Raw genomic sequence first — 17,361 nt, 5'->3', positions numbered from 1 at the left:
GTTTGTGTGTGTGTGTGTGTGTGTGTGTGTGTGTGTGTGTGTGTGTGTGTGTGTGTGTGTGTGTGTGTGTGTGTGTGTGTGTGTGTGTGTGTGTGTGTGTGTGTGTGTGTGTGTGTGTGTGTGTGTGTGTGTGTGTGTGTGTGTAGTGGAGGTGGATGCATTTAGTGAGAGAGGGAGAGAGTGTGAGGCATGACAGCAACAGTAATGTACCGGGATGTTCTGTTTGAGCCTGCAGGAGGGAGGAAAGGATGGTGCAAAAGGTTGTTGTACCACACAGAAGCACGCTGTCATACTAACTACGTGTCATCCATAGTTTGTGTTTCAAATTTAGGACTTTTAAGATGTCTAATTCTATCTGAATGTGCTAATCTTGACTGGATCATTATGCGCTGCTGTTTAATCTCCAGCTGGTGGGTCAGGACCCGTCGACGCTCTGTCCGGCCGCAGTGCACAGTTTCTGCGAGGTCTTCTCACTCTGGGCCAGCTGCAGGAGAGAAACACGCTGACTGAGAAGGCCCTGAGTGCTGAGCAGGTCTATCACATGTATGCTGCACGAGCTGTATAATAAAATACAAGTCAGAAGTTTGCTTGTTGAACACCCCCCCCCCCCCCCCCCCCCCCCCCCCCCCCCCACAACCCCAGAGCTGGCTCATAGTTCCAATTAGCTGTCTTTCTCATATCCATCATAAAACGTGTGATCCAAAGAAAAATCTTAACATTCCGGAGCGCGAGCCAATGTGAGTGTTTCGGCGCTACATAAAACCCCCCCTGTTCTCTGTGTGCTGAATGCTTCAGTGTAGCAGTGCTGGCTGCCCGGAGTGTGAGTCAGTGTGTGTGTCGTGGTGAGTCGAGCAGGCAGCTGGAGTGGGTGCTGCTGGATGCCCACTTTGCCTGCTGCAGAGGCTGATCCAGCAGGGGGAACACCAGGCCAGCGCTGGCACTGAGAGGCAGCTCCTGGTGGCAAAGAGATGCCAGGCCCTCACAGCGCTCATTACGTCTCTCCACTATTACCCCCTGTCAGGAACTGCTGGACATGCAAGAAAAGGTAATCACCAATAGTTGTGTTTTCAGCTTTTGATGCACAAAATTGGCAATACAACAGAACTCAGTGTTTTGGGATAAACTACTATGGGCCAGTGTGGCGCATCTATACTATAGACTGCTAATATATTAGCAGAGGTGGTAAATAACACAGTTTTTATACTTAAGTACACTAACAACTTTGTTTTTTTGAGTGCTGAAATGGCAGGAGTTACATCAATAAAGATCAAATGTCAGTACTTCCCTTTTCTATTTTAGGAAATGAACGTGCTTCCAAAAAGAACAGTTTTTTTCATATAAAGTCCAGCCAAGGTGTTGCTTGTATTTTCATTCAGAAGATGATTTCATCTCTGACATCTACATCCATCCATAAAAACCTGGTGTAAGAGTATTTCAATCCCTGTCTTCCACTTCTACGTCTCTTGCTTCCGCTCCGCACAGACATGCCAGGTCGCAGTAGTGACCACCCCACGGAGCAGCCACGCCCTGTGTCTCCTGGGCCTGGCCCAGCTCGCTCAATACGACAACAACCCAAACTCAAGCAGGTTGAGGGGAGTCCTATCGGACGCCTGCCTGAGCTTCCAGGCCAGCATTGAGCTGGAGGACAAGTCTCAAAGTGGAGAGCCACCCCAACAGCTGAACAGTAAGTGTTGGTATATTGACAGGTAGGGAAAGAAAGAAAGAAAGAAAGAAATGCCTCAGGGAGTGACCTGAAACAACAGAATGTGAGAAAACAACTTACACAATCATTCAGTAAGTTGCTCAACAAGCCACAGCCTGTTCAGTCTTGCAATGTCACTCAACTCCACAGGTCTGCAGTATAACAATACATGAAGCTGCAGCAGAGACCAACGCCTTTACATTAAACAGTAAATGTGATTGATACACTAACACACTAACTTATAGCACTAGCAAAACTCTAATACAGCGACCCACTACTGCCATCTAATGCACACATATATCATTATTTCAGTATTGCTGTACCTTTAAGGTCATGATTTGACTTATAGGATTATGGCTGACGAGCAGAGAATTATAATGTCCAGTCACCTAATCTGACATGAGAGTAAAACATCTGTGCATGTGACTCATTTACATCCATGGATGTTGAAAACACTTCCCCTACAACTTGTCACCGTTTGGAAGTCATCATCACGGCCACATTAAGTCTTTCCTGTTCGCTCAGAGGAACAGTGGTGGCAGGACCGGCAGGAGGCTGAAAAACGAAAAGTCTGCCAGGCAGTCGGTCACTCAGCCAGCGGGAGTGAAGGGGCCCGGTGATAAAGCTGCTGCAACAAGAGGAGCCAAACATGGAAGAGGAGGGCCAAGTCAAGGACGCATGGCTGGAGCTGCATCTAAAGCTCCGGCACGGGCCCCTGCTCAGGTCCCGGCCCCCAGCAGGGGAGGCAGGGCTGTCCGGTCTCCAGCAAAAGGCCCTGCAGCCAGGTGAGTCATGCTGGCAGCCTGCTAGGTCAAGTGTTGGGTTGTCAGTGGATCATTATTTATTTATTAACGTATGATTTCCTGAGGATATCATTCATCTTTATATAGGTATACTTCTCTTCTTAGCCATGAAATCTGTTAAAACTGCACCAGCAGACAATTAAAGGATCAGTTTGTGATTCAGTTGCATGAAAACGATTGGATAATGTGGTCAGACTCAGTCAAGTAAAAACTGGATTTTAGTCACTGATGTAGCAACCTACCATGTGGGGACGTCAAGGTTTGGTTTTTATAATTGGGGTAGACACTCAGTTTTGACAGTTAACGTTCGTGTAAGGGGGAAACGACATTTTCCTGGGGTCCAGATGGAAAACTAGGAGCATTGTGTTACGTGTTTTGATATGTCACTTCCTCTTTATGAGTTTTGTCTGACTTTAGTGACGCTAACTTGCTAAACTTTCAATACAATGAGCATGGATAAAGGGATGCAACGACAGTGGAAACACGAAGCTGATCACCTCCAAAATGAAAGCAAATTAGTTGTATTTACAGGCAAATTTTGCTCCGGGTCAGCTACTGGTGGACCCACTAGGTGGGCCTTGCAGGTAATACTGCCCATGTGGAGAGCAGAGTATGCACATGATCAGACCTGTGGCTGTAAAGCTCCCTGTCCATGCGTCTTATTTTGTAATCCCTGTTGCTGCTTCTGTATTACACCCTCTGTCCTGTAGGGGGAGACCTGGAGCAGCTGCCAAGGCTGATAGATCAGCTAAGCCTTCCAGCAGCAGTGCAAAACCTCAGCTCCCCGTCAACAAGTCTAAACAGGACTGTTGCTCTGATACTGTTGAGACAGCAGAGGGTAAGGCATGGCAGAGGCATTTTAAGGTGGCATTCATACTCGAGAAAAAAACTCTCCTGTCCTGAAGATGTGTCAATGGGTTCCATGAGGATGGAAATGGGGGCATTTATATACTCAAGTTCACAAAAATGAATGAAATGCAGCAAAGTATTGGAGTTGCTTCCAAATATAATTGTGTCCTCATTGTTGCTCAAACAAAGAGGATAACACAAGTCGACGCGTTTTCTACTTGGATTTGGTGCAGCAGGTCATTCTGATTTGTCCATGCATTAGCGTCACAGTCTGATGTGGGAGTCAGAAGCGAGGTGTCGGGTCCAGTGAACCGCAGGGCTCATGTATCAAGACTGGGTCTGGCTCGGGCCTTCTCACGGTCCGCAGACACCCTGGACCGGACAGGGCCGCTGTACCGGGAGGTCATCGCCATGGCGCCAGAGGTCACACACACACACACACACATACAGACACACACACACACACACACACACACACACACACACACTGAAGGCTCCCAGTGCAGTTTCACAATGGCCGTAAAACAAGATTACATCATCGTTTTCACACCCACTCCAGTGTGTGATTCCAGCTGCGGTGATTAATTCCACTGGAATGACCACTGTTACTGTTTTGAGTTACATTTGTTTTTTTTTTTTTTTTTCTCATAAATGTGGTCTTACTTTCTTAGCTATTTATTAGAATCATTTATTTGATAAAAGTTGAAGCAGTTGCTGCATCATTGATAATGAACCAGGTTTGAGTCTGGTTGGAGGCTTTTCTGTGTTGGTGCATGTTCAAAAGCATGGATTTGAGTTAAATTCATCCCATCACATTGTGAATAGGAGTTTTAATTTAACATAATTAAAAAAAAAAAAAAAACACTGATAATGAGATAACCTGCATATGCTGTAGAGAAAACATTGCGATACAGAGAGTTACAGGTGCCAGACGTCTAATGTAAAGTTCATTCCACTGCTACAGTCCAGATCAGACGATTAAAGAATCTACTGCCTGTTCAGGTCCACGATGCGTACATTGAGCTGGTGCAGCTGCTGGAGCCGTGCGACCCTCGGGCCGCGGTGGAAGTGTACTGCAGGTTCCCTCTGAAGCCTGCAGCCGAGCAGAGCTTTGATGACGCCTTCATCACAGGAGAGATCATCCGCATGCTGATGGAGCAGGAGCAGTTCGATCACCCGCAGCTGGAGCCCAGCCTCATGGCGCACGGCAAAGTCATGGGCCTAAGTAATCCCTGTTTAACATTACAAGCACGACATCATGTAGAGCTAAGTCTCGTGAGAAGTGAAAATGCAGCATTATTAGCACTGCAACGCTGCACGATCAAACTTAGATATCAGCAATTAACCACTGGATTTTCTATTTAGTGTCCAATTCCAGTTTATAATTATTTTCTTAGTAGGACCTGAACTATATTTAACAAATGTGTTGTATTGAAATCATGCAGCCAGACCCATGTGACATGCCATGTCACGTTATTTATAGAGATGTATCACATTCAAGTGATGCGAGGGTCAGAGAGACAGCATGGCATAGTACACACGTGACCACATACATGCAAGCTGATCACAGATATCGTACTGGCCACTGGGCGAGTCAGGTTGGGTCACCTAATAATGTCAGTTAATGGAATTTTTCATATGAATTATACAACTTGAAATGTCATGGCTTTGGTGTTTTAGCTTTGATGTATTACTTGTTGTGTTTGCAGGCTGCATTGAGAAATACATTGACATTCTGGATGGAAAATCCATGAACAAGCTGCTCAGGAGTGTCTATGCAGGGATCCATGACCGGCAGGAGGGCGATCAGGAGCTGCGGGACTTCTTTAGGTTCAAATGCTGGCTGTGATAAAGTTTGTAAACCCCTCCGGTCAAAGACTGTATTCACCGTTTTGATGTTTTCAATCACAGTCTGTTCACTTTATACCAATTCACACGCTGGTTTCAAGACATTTGACAAGTCCTTTCTTCTCCAAAGGCACATTTAATGAATTCTCAACAAAAAAGCATATCAAAAGAAGTGACATTTACAAGAGACAAAGTTGCAGTTTCACTGTTCGTGGAACTAAAGACAGGTGTACCAGAAAGCCTCCTGCTGCAACACAAAACTGAAAAATGAAATCATTTCCAGCCAGAATGTTTATGAGTTGGAAATCTTATATATATATATATATATATATATATATATATATATATGATGTATTTGTCTGCAGTGGCTCAGCCAAGCAGTTCACAACCTTTAAGTTTACTCGACTGTCATCAATCCCTGTTGGGGCCTTTTGATTTCAAACCGTGTTGAGTTTGGCGACGATGAGTACGCGGACCGACTGGTCAAACCCTGAACACACACACAGGCCCTGCTTGTCGGGGCTCCAGTCCAGGCTGGCGATGGGCTGAGTGGACATCGTGACGTTCTGCAAGAGGTTGACGCTGCCGGCCACGCCCACATCCACATCGTCAGAATCCTTTTTGCTTCTCTGAGCAGGATATTCACTGGAGAGATAGAGGGAGGGGGGGAGGATAACACTATTTTGTTTATCTGTAATAAAGAATGAAATGTTATTTTACAAAAACGACTCCCACCATGGCTTTATTATTCACTTACTATTTCCACAGATGTAGGTTTCCTGCTCCCCCTGCAGTCATGAAGATGTCCCTGTTTTGAGGCAAATGTCTCACCTGCCAGATAGTTGACTTATGAGCCTAAAACACAGAAACACGATATTTGATGTATATTTAATATATCAAGGTTAAAGTCAATTAATGTGATCTTCTCGTGTCCTTGTTCCCATGATCACCAGTGCCTGAATTTATATGGAAAAACTGAATTGGCTCAGCTGGAGGAGTTTTGGTCTTTCTGTGCAGAGGTTTTGTTTCCCTACAGTCCAAAAATGTAGATTTGGGGTAAATTCCTGACGGTAAAGCTCTTGTACATGGAACTGTGATGGACTGGCAACCTGGATTTAGTTGGAACTCAAACATTGATAAAGTGATCAAAAAGACAAATTTACGCTCCTTGTTTATCGCGTCCCGATTAAAACCTATTTTATCTTTGAGGCCAAAACTCTGTGGGAAGCATCTGATTCCATAATGGCTGTTGATGTCCCAGAAGAATTGACTCAATATTTAGAAAGCCTCGGCCCCTGATCCCTCAGACCGAGCCAGCGCTCGGGTGAGCTGGCCGGAGCACTAATGCAGTTTTAAGTGTGTTTTTCTTGCATTTTACCATAAAATAGCCACACTTGTTTCTCCTCACTGGCCCGGTGTCATTTTGGGCCGGTGACAGAAAACCACGAGAAAAAAACTTGAAGACAAACACGGACCGAAAACACATCCAGCTGTGAAAACGTACGCCGCCGTTTTCCTCTGTACAGTTCACATGTTAGAATAATAAAAAATAACAATAATAACCGTAATAACCTTTTGACATTTTCCCCGTACGTAGGAGCCAAACGTCCGTCTGGCTCGCTCCACCCAGGTCAATTACCTTTTCGGAAACGGAGGCGAAGCCTTTGGTAGGATGCTGGGTCCGCATGTCGAAGACGTGGAACTTTCCCTCCAGCGAGGTGGCCACCAGCTTGTTCATGTTGATGTCTTTCCTGTCAAACTCAACACAGCATACCTGCATGGGATGCCAGAGGGGAAAAAAAAAAAAAAAAAAAGACACAACACTCAGTGCCTGGATATTTATCGCTTGACGTGCCTTCACTATTAACGACTTCCCATATGGGAGAATGCATTGAATGGACGTGATGACCTTTGGCGGCGGCGGCGGGGTGGGGGGGGGGGGGGGGGGGGGGGGGTCTGATGACTAAGAGAGACAGCTGTGTAATAAAATCAGTGCAGGCTTTGTATGTGGCATGTGAAGAGAACATTGACCTCAGACTTCACTGCGGCTCGAAATGATGGTGGGAAGTCATTTTGAGCGTCTTTCTGTTTCAGTTACGATTCAAAAGTCTCGGCGCAGAGGAAATTATTTCTGTTTCCACAATTTAGACCACCAGTGTCGAACATACGGCCAATAGGGTTCAATATGGTGTTCGGGATGACTTTGAAAATAGTAAAATAATCCAAGATAAGCGTTTTCTTTCTTTCTGTTTTTTTAAAAAAATTGAAGTAACCTTTGTGTCCAATTTGTCCACTGGGGGTCACACTGTTCAGTAAAGGTCAAAGTAAAGGTCATAACACAACACTGAGACCCAAAACGGAACAGCATGTGGCAGCAAAGCTCTGTGATCGTGACACCGCACGTAAAAGATAGGAACATTGCTGCAGCAAACTGGCTACGCAAGTGAGTTTGTGAAAATATGCAAGCTAATGGTAAATAGCACATTGCAGGTGATTTGGGATAGATTGGGTTAAAAAAGAAAGAAAGAAAGAAAAGCATTTTCAGTCTGCAGTCATGTTCGTTTCATGAGAGCTCAGGGGGCGTTTTGGAGTCATCAGTATTTTTAAATTCACAAGCAATGATTTTACAGTCCAGGCCTGAACTAAAATCAGTTTGGCACATCGGGTTTCAAATCATTTAAAAAAATAATAAACTCTCAATTTCCTGTGCTAACTTGAATTGGCTCAGTCATGCTGAGAGCTTGAATCCCCCAAATCCCTTAATAGACTGTAATTTTCATGATGCGCCTATCTGAATATACACTCGTTCTTTTTTCTTTATTTTTTAATTCATGAAAACATCATCATAAAAAAAGGGTTAGGTAAGGTTTCAAGTCATAGAGATGACAAATGAATGATTTCCCCTCACCCCGTTTTTAATGTTGGTTTCCCATCGTAGTGACATGTTGCGGAGGTCAAAGAGTTTGATGTCGCCGTTGTCGTAGCCGGCACACACACAGCGGTCCTGATCGTTGAAGGCGTGACCTGAAATGCACATTCACAGAAATATAGAAGTGGTGCAGAAGCAGTGTTGATCTGAGGTCGGCACCCTGAGCACGTCTTCCCTCACCAGCATGAACATTTAGTACAGAACGTGCAGAAAACAGCATGTGCTTATACAATATGGAAGAAGAATGTACTAAATACTGACCTGAAGGTGGAGAATTTCTTTTCTTTTTCAAATTCTTGCAAAAAGAGCTAAATTAGACTGACTAGGACTTTAGAATCAGAGCAAAACTTTTTAAAAGCCCTGCATCACCCCAGTATGAACTACCCTGAGTGATCCATCCCATAATTCGAATCATAAGATACATTATGGCTGATGTGGAGAGCAGGAGGCCTTTCGTGGTCACATTTCACAAACCAAATGCGACGGTCCAGCAGTCTCTCTTGGTTTCTCCTTCCACAGGCTCCATGTTGGCTACAGGCGAATCCTTTTGTCTGGGGTCCCACACTTTTACCGTCCCTGCAAACCCCCCCCCCCCCAAAAAAACATACAAAAAAAAACAGGGCAATTTAGTGTTTGAACAAAAACCCAAGAGCGACGTCAAACTTTCGTCTGTCTCACCGTCTCTGCTTCCAGTGACTATTTCGGGGGCGCCGTCGCCAATCCCCAGACCGCCGACACCGTCGATGCTGTTCACAATCTCTTTGTGTGCTTTCACCGAGTACACGGCCACATCAGGTACCTCCAGATCCCTGCAGACAAACAAAGCATCCGTGCTGAGAGAACAAGCTGCCCCGAACTTGAAAGCAAAGCAGTTGATACAGCACTCTAGCCAATTATAAATAAAATCATTATCAGTATTATACAGATATGAGGAAGTTTAGCTTGTTAGAGGAAATCGCAAAACGGAATTGAAGTTAAACATTGTATGTCGGGAGAACCAACAAAAGGTGAAAAAAAAAATGGTGCATGGGATAAGCTAAGCACCACAGTTAATGCTGTTTGGTCAGAGGCGAGAGCGCCAGCAGAAATATAACCAAAAAAAGTGTTTTGACATTGAGCTGGACGTTCTTCTTGTCTCTCACTCCGATACAGGCCATAAAGCACCGCATGGATCCGTTAATATTTGTATTGGGAAGCGGTTCCTATTGGCATAGGTGCTGAGCCCGTTGATCCCTGAAAAGGTTGAGCACCCACTGAAAAATAGTCAATCAAAAAAGCTAAACAAAACTGAGTCTTGGCTGGAAATCCAACTCCAGCCACCCACGTGACAGGCGAGAATTCTACCACTGTACTACCAGTAACTACGTGTGTGACATTGGTTGTTAAATGGTTCCGTGTCACTCAGCGGAACCCGGTGGAACCCACAATAATATAACCTGGCGCCTGCCTGCTGAGGAGTCACTCTCAGCAAAAAGATCAACGAACTTTGAAAGCGTGTTCCCTGCCGAGCGCATGGTTCACCAACAGTGATGCCGGTTACGCGTTACTCTCATACGATCACTTTTTTCAGTAACGAGTAACCTGATGACTTTACTATTTCTAAACAAGTAATCGGATTAAAGTTACTTCTCCAAGTCCCTGTGCTTCACTATACAAAACACAATTTTCTAACTAGATGAAATGACAAATTAAGCATTAAAGGAAACTGAGAATAAATGTGGCATATGAGCTTATTTAGCACCTGTTGTGACACTCTTAGTGCTTTTTATCTGTAGTTTCACTATTCTACTATTAGAAGACGCGCATAAGCAAGGTCAGGGTTGTGCTTTTATTCACTCACATTCCAAAGTATAAGTACAAGGTGATAAATTCCATATTATCACAGACACAGTCACTGTGTACGCACCGATGATAAATGAACCCCCAGGAATACATTGAACAATGCAGACCAAGATGTATTTGTTCTTTACAGATGGATTACACCAGAAAGTAAAAAAAAACAAAACAAAGTCAAAAGGCTTTTAATCCAAAATAAAAGACTGACATTGTAACATGTGTAGGAGTCCAGTTATTGACATCAGGTGCTGCACACAGTGTGACATGAGTTGATGGATTACCATATATTGAGATTTCCGTCAAAGTCCCCAGTGGCTATGTGTCTTTGTTGCAGAGAGGTGGCCCCAAACGTCCCACACTTTATGGGTTTAGGTTTCTCTACCTGAAAGGTATGAAAACAGTAAAAAGAAAAATAATGAATGGTTACAATGAACAATAATTTCTGTTCCTTCTTTTTGTTTGGTTGGGTCATTTCTCATGTACTACTTCTGTTTGTTTCATAAAAATTTTTTGTCCCGTATTACGACTGCTATGTTTATTATTATTATTATTATTAATATTTTTTTTCTTTCTCCAGTTGCTTTTTAAAAATTTTATTATATTTTTTGTATTTTTTCTGGGGTAACCGTATGGGTTTTTAAGGGATAGGCTAAAATAAGCCTTGGCCTCAGCCTATACCCATTTCGGTTATACAAGTATATTGTGGAAACAGTGAAAAATCACAGGTGTGTGAACTTGTACCATGAACTGCACAAAAACTCATCAACTGCACTTATACTGAAACTGTAACCGAAATAAACCATTCATTCATTCATTCATTCATTCAAAGACAAAGACATTTTTATTTCATTAGAAACTTCTTCGGCTGTTGTGCCTCATTCATTCTGATGCCTGGAGCCTGTAACGTTTACACTTGTTTGCGTGCCAAATAATGGGCGACATACTCTACTTGTAAGGCCATGTCAGCCAATTTTGTCATACTCAAGATATTGTGTTTTTATTTTTGAATGAGAAACACTGACTTGATCCTGATCTTGCTATAAAGATTCATATGTCTGAATGGCTGCATCTTACACTATAAAAAGTATATTTCCACTCACACATCATTTGAAGAATATAATGCAATCTGAATCAACAATCCTTCAAAGGATTGTACTCCTTTTTGCAGTGCAAGTTTCTGCTCCAACTTCAGGAATTTAACATACTAAACTCTGTCAAGACGATGGATTATAAACTGTCCAAATGACCATAAAAACAAGGCAGGTGAATGCATGTGCAGCTATGGGACTGTTTATCTGTTAACAGGCTCCTTGGGCCCCTGGGGTGACGGTGGCTGAAGCCTCACTGAATAACATGAATTGGTGCATTTAATTATAATATTGATGTCTCTTTTGAGTGCCATTATGTATTACATCACTTAGTTTTTTTTATCGTGAATCTGGCTGTTCTGCATCTTATTTATAGACATTTAAACTCTCAATTTAATTTCCGGTTATTTTCGCTGTGTTGTCTGGCCTTAAAGGCATGTTCCGTCCCTTGGTGATAATTTTTGTTCAGATTGCTCTATGCTGGCAGTAGCTGCAGCATCACCTGTGATAAAACGATTATATAAATGTCCATTCAAAACCTTTGGACGAGGACGCTGGCTGTATTGTATGTTTCCCGTTGTCATGGAAACAAGCTAGCTAGAATTTTCTAAACAGCAGAGACAAGTCAGTTCCTGGAAAAGAGTTTGTATTTGTGTAAAATAGGGCAGAGCACCCAGATGGAGTGTTATGTGGCTTTACCTCCTTGATTAGCTGCGCTTCTCCGTGCTGAACTTCGTAAATCTGCATCACTCCGGTTCCTCTCGGAAAGTTCCCCACACACACAAACTTCGCACTGCACGGGATCCATTTGCTCTCGAAAACCGTGTAGTTCAAACTCTTCTGAATATGAGTAATAATCTGAGGCTTTGACAGAGGTGTTGACATCTCTGTAAAAAGATATATAGTTGGCAAACAAAAATAAATGCCTGAAATCGCCTTTAAAAATGGGAAAGAGAAACGATAATTGTGCAGCGAGCGACCGGTGCCAAAACAAATGACGTTGAGGACCCTCCTACGGCTGAGCGTAGGGCTGCCCGGGAAGATGCCTGATGAAATGTTTTAATATCTAAAAACGATTATGCGTTCAAGATTAACCAGAACCAATCACATGATCCATTTACCTCCTCGAAACCTATGGTGAAAAACTACAGTGCATGTTTGATAATTATTACTCGAATATTCGTCATCTTCTTCTCAACATACGTCGACCGTGTGGCAATGTGGGTCCTTTCTCCCGCACGAGGACTCCCGCATGCCTCTGTGCCAGCAGTTGGCTTCACCTTTTTCTGTTTATTTTGATTAAAACCAGCAACTTTCAGTATGGACACCGAAAAAAATCCCAGCACAGACACCGGAGCAGTGGCGGAAAGTAAAGACGACACAGATTCGTTCACCACAGTCAAGTCTAAGAAGACTCAGAAGAGAAAACATGAAGCAGATGGAGCGACTATGGACACAGAGGAGCCCGTGGCGAGCAAGAGGCCGCAGTTTCCTCCGATTTCAGGAGATGAGTTACGGGTAAGCACGAAGTGTACTAATGGTTCCTTTCTGTTCTCTTTAATTAAATGTATAAAGTACGTGGGGACATGTTAAGGGTTGTTTTGTGACCACCACAAAGCACTCTACCCCTTTAACCAAAATATTCCTTTGCGCATGCGCAGCTGTGATACGTTGAATATTTACTGTATAAAACTCCACAAGTTAGAATATTTGTTAATTAGGTAAGTAAAGGAGGTACATTGGTAGTAGTACTTCTATTTAAGTTGGAACTGTGATTGGTGACTTTTGTTTTCGTTATATTTGTGTTCTTGTTATTATCAAGTGTATCACTGTAGTTGTTTTGTGTCTCATTTTTTTTGTCAAGTGTTGTCATTCTCGTTTTCAGCAAAAAAAAAAAATGTTTCCTCCAAATGTACTTTCCTTAGTATGGCAAGGAACTAAAATATGCTTCACTTTGTTTGCGTCTGACTCTGAAACCTCTTCTGAGGACCTCGGGGGTCTGGGTGTTTCATATTCTACAAGTAAATCTGAGCTATCTTTAGGCCCCAAGCCATTCAAAGCTTTACAGACCAGTAGTACGATTTAGAAGTGGATCCAACACACAGGCAGACAGTGAGAAGATTTAAGCATACATGTTTGTCTTTTTTTGTCCGTTTAATGTAATTTTTACTTGTAAACTCATTATTTGACATATTGTGGTGGTTTTGTATCTCTGTGTTCCTGTTTGGTCGTGCTGTGATAAAAATAACTGCTGGTTCTAATCCATTTGTCCATAACCTAACATACCATTTTACTTTTTTTGTGGTCTTTGCCTGTATTCCTGATCATTTTGCATCTGTTTGGGATTGCGCCTTACTAACTTATGCGCCTCGTGACCCTGTGGTCTCCTGTTAATTAATCCCTCTGTGAAAACACTGAACAAAGTCATAAAATATTCACAAGTGATGTCAGTGCAGTGATACAAGGATTAATGAGCCCACCCACAGTTTCTGAATTAACCATGCAGATTGATGCATTGGTAATTAAGCGCTCAAATGCACCCTGGAGCTCAATAACAACAGCGTCTTACTTTTAACGTTTAAGTGCGTTATGCCAATTCTGTAAGGAACGTCAGCTGCAAAAGTTGTAACTCATACTGAGCCGCAAACCTTCATGAGTTTAGTATTTATAATCGGGTAAAAGAAGGGGAATTAAAATAAGCCAGCCTTTTAGGTTTGATAGCTGCGACACTCGCTGTGATGTTTGCATTACTTCTTTGATCAGTTTATGATAATTAAAGCATCGCCGGAGCAAGAATAAGCCAACACGTTTTGTGCCGTCGTCCATCCTTGAGACACATTTAGTTTTTCTGCCGGTTTAAATGTATTTGAGTTCAGCGATTAGACGAGAAACATAAAGAATTGAATCACTGCAGAAGAATGACACTGCAGTTTTAGCCATTCCAGACCAAAGGTCAATAATCTTGGTAGCATCTGACTGTGGCTTCAAATCTGACGTCGTACAGTGAAGGAGGGACAGAAAGCAACGGGACAAGCAACGCAACCGATATTTCTCAACGCGCAAAAGAACAATGGCTTCATTCTTGGTTTGGCCCGTTTATTTATTTTGTGAAGTTGAATAGATGAAAACTGGCTGCTCTGTCTTTGTTCCCCGATAAAATCACACCCGCAGTTAGCCTTTGTATTACAGTTCCTTCTCTTGGCGTGTGTTTCAGGGTCCCGATGAGACGCGTAAGATCCCCGTCCCGGCTCACAGATACACCCCGCTGAAGGAGAACTGGCTGAAGATCTTCACCCCCATCGTGGAGAATCTACACCTTCAAGTCAGATTCAACCTCAAGTCCAGAAACGTTGAAATCAAAGTAAGAGCCTTTCTACGTGGGGTTCTAACAGTTTTACACCAAATGGGGAAAAAACTCGGCTCAAGAACCTATTCATGCTTTTGTAAGAAAAAAATGAAAAATGGAAAATGTTGATCCTGCACTCGATCACAGGCTCCTCACTATGTTTCTGGTCAATATCAGGCTCTAATCTGTCTTCCTCTCACATTCATCAAAGCTGTTAGAGGTACACAAGATTAGATTAAAAAAAAACCAAAGTAAAGCAGAACTGCCACCTTTCAAGTATTGAATGTAAAACTCTCCTTACGGTCTCCAGTGTTTAGTGTTTTGGATCAATGGGCACAAAGTGTATCGCGTCACGCTACAATTGTCGTACTTGCTGTGAATGTTTCTTACTTAGAGCTGTCAAAATGAAAAAGTTACTGTGCCGTAATGAAATTACTTGGATTTAGAGGCACCGAAGACAGAAAATGAGCGAATGAAGAAGAATTGCAGCACGAGACATGAAAGCACAGAGAGAAAAACAAGCCTAAATGCATCGAGCCAAGTTTGCTGAATGGGAAGAAAAGAGATTTACATGGTGGTGAACTGCTATTGTCTGCAAAGCGAAGACCAAAAGTTTCATTTATTTATTTAGTGAGTTATGCCAAAGGTCCCCGAAGAATCAAGAATTAAGAAAATGTTGATCTTGGATTATGTTTTGCACATATATATTGACACTAAATGAGCTCCTTTCCTCGTCTTCTACTTCTAAAAAAAAATTCATCCAAAGGGTTTTCTGCTTTTGTGGGAAATAAGTCAACTGGCTTTATTTTTCTTACAACATAGAGGAAAATTGTGGCAAACTGAGAATAAGCTCATCTTTCTTATAATGCTGCCTGTGATTAAATCGATTCACAATTTTGAATCGTTTGACAATTGTTTAATTTTCTCTTTATGTTCACATTCCATTCAAAAAAGTGTATCTTTCAGAAAAAGGTGTTTGTACTTAGTGTTCTGGAAACAGTTTCCAAATAAAACGCGTGTCAAAAAGCTCAAGTTAAACCATGGTGGGTGAAGTGAAGTGTTCGAACTATACATTATACAGTGATGCCCTTTACATTAGTTTGTACTTTGAGTAATGGACTTTTGTTTTTTTTGTTTTTTACAGACGTGCAAAGAAACACAGGACATCGGCTCGCTCACCAAAGCATCAGATTTTGTCAAAGCGTTTGTTTTAGGATTCCAGGTTGAAGTAAGTACGCACATTTCATATTTCAGTTGTACTGTTGGGATTTGAAGCTACAAATGTAAAGAAGTTGGTTTTATTGAGTGTCAATTTATAAAAAAAAAAAAAAAAAATCTCAAAAGCCGTTTATTGCTCAGACCATGGGAATATATTTGACTCGGATGTTGAATTTGTGCCGGTGATGTAACGTTCACACTGTTCTCCTCGCAGGACGCGCTGGCTCTCATCAGACTAGACGAACTCTTCCTTGAAAGCTTTGACATCACAGACGGTGAGAGCGAAATCTTGTTTCGTCTGCCCGCCGCGGGAGAGAGAACCCGCCGTCCGATTTTTAATTGTCCCCCCCCCCCGTGTCTCTGCAGTGAAACCTCTCAAGGGCGACCACTTATCACGAGCCATCGGCAGAATCGCCGGCAAGGGAGGAAAAACCAAATTCACCATCGAAAATGTCACAAAGACTCGTATCGTGCTCGCAGAGACGTGAGTACTACCGAGTTCGGCTTCACTTTTAGTTTTAGCGGAGCACGTGTGACTCATCTCGTCAAGGATGTGTTGTTCTTTTAAGGCCCTCACCAAAGTCATAATGCCTACCAGTAATAATCCTAATTTTGGCTATTTCAAATATAGTAAAATCATGAAACAATTACAAAAACTGCTGCACATTAGTGAATGAATGACTATATCGGATTTTAATAAGCAAACAGCATCCTTGATTTCCAAGAAATGCAGTTTTAATTATGTGTAATGCAATCAGGTTCACAAATGATTAAATTAGAACCTAAAAATGCAATAAAAAAAAAGTATAAAGTAGGAACAGCAGTTACATTGATTAACAAGTTGCATTTGTTGATACTTTCACTTTGTGAGGACGTAGCTTGCCCCCCCCCCCCCCAGTCCCAGCGATATCCAGTTTGACCTGTATTCCTGGTAACGCCACAAGCTCGAGGGGGCGTGTCCTTGATTTGATTGACATTTTCTTTGGCGTTGAATGCGTGACACGGCAGGCGAGGGGGCACGTAGAAGAAGGAAACAACCTTAAGGCTTTAAAGGAAGAGAAAGGGGTTTTTTTTAACACATGGAAAATACATCGAGTCCTTGGTCAAATATTTGGCACGAATCAGGAGAAAGAGATGGAAGAAACATTTAGAGAATGTATTGGTCTTTATTATAGGGCAGCTGGTGAAGTGAAGGTCTTTTTTTTTTTTTGCTGAAATGTATCATTCGTTTAGTGTCACGTCCCTTAACATCGCTGCACGTGTGTTTACATGAACCGTGATCCAGTTGTTTCTCTCCACAGAAAAGTTCACATCTTAGGATCGTTCCAGAATATCAAGATGGCTCGGACAGCGATCTGTAACCTCATTTTAGGTGAGAGAATCTCTTCATTCATTCATAAAGGCACACCGTGTGGTCACTGTTGCATTTGGAAGTGACCTTTAAACCCCTTTATTCCCCCACAGGAAGTCCACCTTCAAAGGTCTACGGGAACATCAGAGTGGTGGCGAGTCGGACTGCCGAGAGATTCTGAAGCCCGACTGGTTGTTGTGTGGATTAAATCACTTTCCGATTGGCCGACTGGACTTTTCTCCAACGAGACTGATGACTGGTTTATGGACTGGTACATGGATATGAGGAAAAGAAATGGATTTATGTAAATAAAATCAAGAAATATTCAAGTTTTGTTGTCTCTTTAAACAGATAAACACACCTGCACATAAAATGACAAACACGCATTACT

At 42.5% G+C, this 17,361-nt stretch overlaps 2 protein-coding genes across 2 annotated transcripts; one reads left to right on the top strand and one right to left on the bottom strand.

Annotated features, from left to right (window-relative positions):
* Positions 1-5,215: 5,215 nt before the first annotated feature.
* On the bottom strand, positions 5,216-12,023 carry dnaaf10 (dynein axonemal assembly factor 10). The gene is made up of 8 exons (XM_080507640.1): positions 11,755-12,023; positions 10,249-10,349; positions 8,810-8,940; positions 8,606-8,707; positions 8,111-8,226; positions 6,842-6,976; positions 5,960-6,057; positions 5,216-5,847 (listed from the first exon to the last, which is right to left on the bottom strand). The coding sequence occupies exons 1-8, from the start codon at positions 11,938-11,940 to the stop codon at positions 5,640-5,642; spliced, it is 1,077 nt and encodes a 358-aa protein (XP_080363766.1). The 5' UTR covers positions 11,941-12,023; the 3' UTR covers positions 5,216-5,639.
* A 275-nt stretch (positions 12,024-12,298) lies between these two features.
* pno1 (partner of NOB1 homolog) lies at positions 12,299-17,309 on the top strand. Its single transcript, XM_080507134.1, has 7 exons — positions 12,299-12,573; positions 14,270-14,416; positions 15,546-15,629; positions 15,834-15,894; positions 15,986-16,103; positions 16,921-16,991; positions 17,084-17,309. The coding sequence occupies exons 1-7, from the start codon at positions 12,376-12,378 to the stop codon at positions 17,149-17,151; spliced, it is 747 nt and encodes a 248-aa protein (XP_080363260.1). The 5' UTR covers positions 12,299-12,375; the 3' UTR covers positions 17,152-17,309.
* The last annotated feature ends 52 nt before the right edge of the window (positions 17,310-17,361 follow it).

Source organism: Blennius ocellaris (assembly GCF_963422515.1).
Source record: "Blennius ocellaris genome assembly, chromosome: 13".
Taxonomy (NCBI): Eukaryota; Metazoa; Chordata; class Actinopteri; order Blenniiformes; family Blenniidae; genus Blennius; species Blennius ocellaris.
The sequence above is the reverse complement of the archived record's forward strand: the minus strand, read 5'-3'. Positions and strand labels throughout refer to the sequence as shown.

Excerpts from the sequence above, each read along its gene's own strand:
- dnaaf10 (XM_080507640.1), bottom strand. The coding sequence starts at position 11,940 with ATGTCAACACCTCTGTCAAAGCCTCAGATTATTACTCATATTCAGAAG. Across the intron at positions 8,941-10,248 it reads GACGGAAATCTCAATATATG|GGATCTGGAGGTACCTGATG; the intron begins GTAATCCATCAA and ends GTTTGTCTGCAG. Across the intron at positions 8,708-8,809 it reads AGTCACTGGAAGCAGAGACG|GGACGGTAAAAGTGTGGGAC; the intron begins GTGAGACAGACG and ends GGGGGTTTGCAG.
- pno1 (XM_080507134.1), top strand. The coding sequence starts at position 12,376 with ATGGACACCGAAAAAAATCCCAGCACAGACACCGGAGCAGTGGCGGAA. Across the intron at positions 15,630-15,833 it reads TTTTAGGATTCCAGGTTGAA|GACGCGCTGGCTCTCATCAG; the intron begins GTAAGTACGCAC and ends TTCTCCTCGCAG. Across the intron at positions 15,895-15,985 it reads AAGCTTTGACATCACAGACG|TGAAACCTCTCAAGGGCGAC; the intron begins GTGAGAGCGAAA and ends GTGTCTCTGCAG.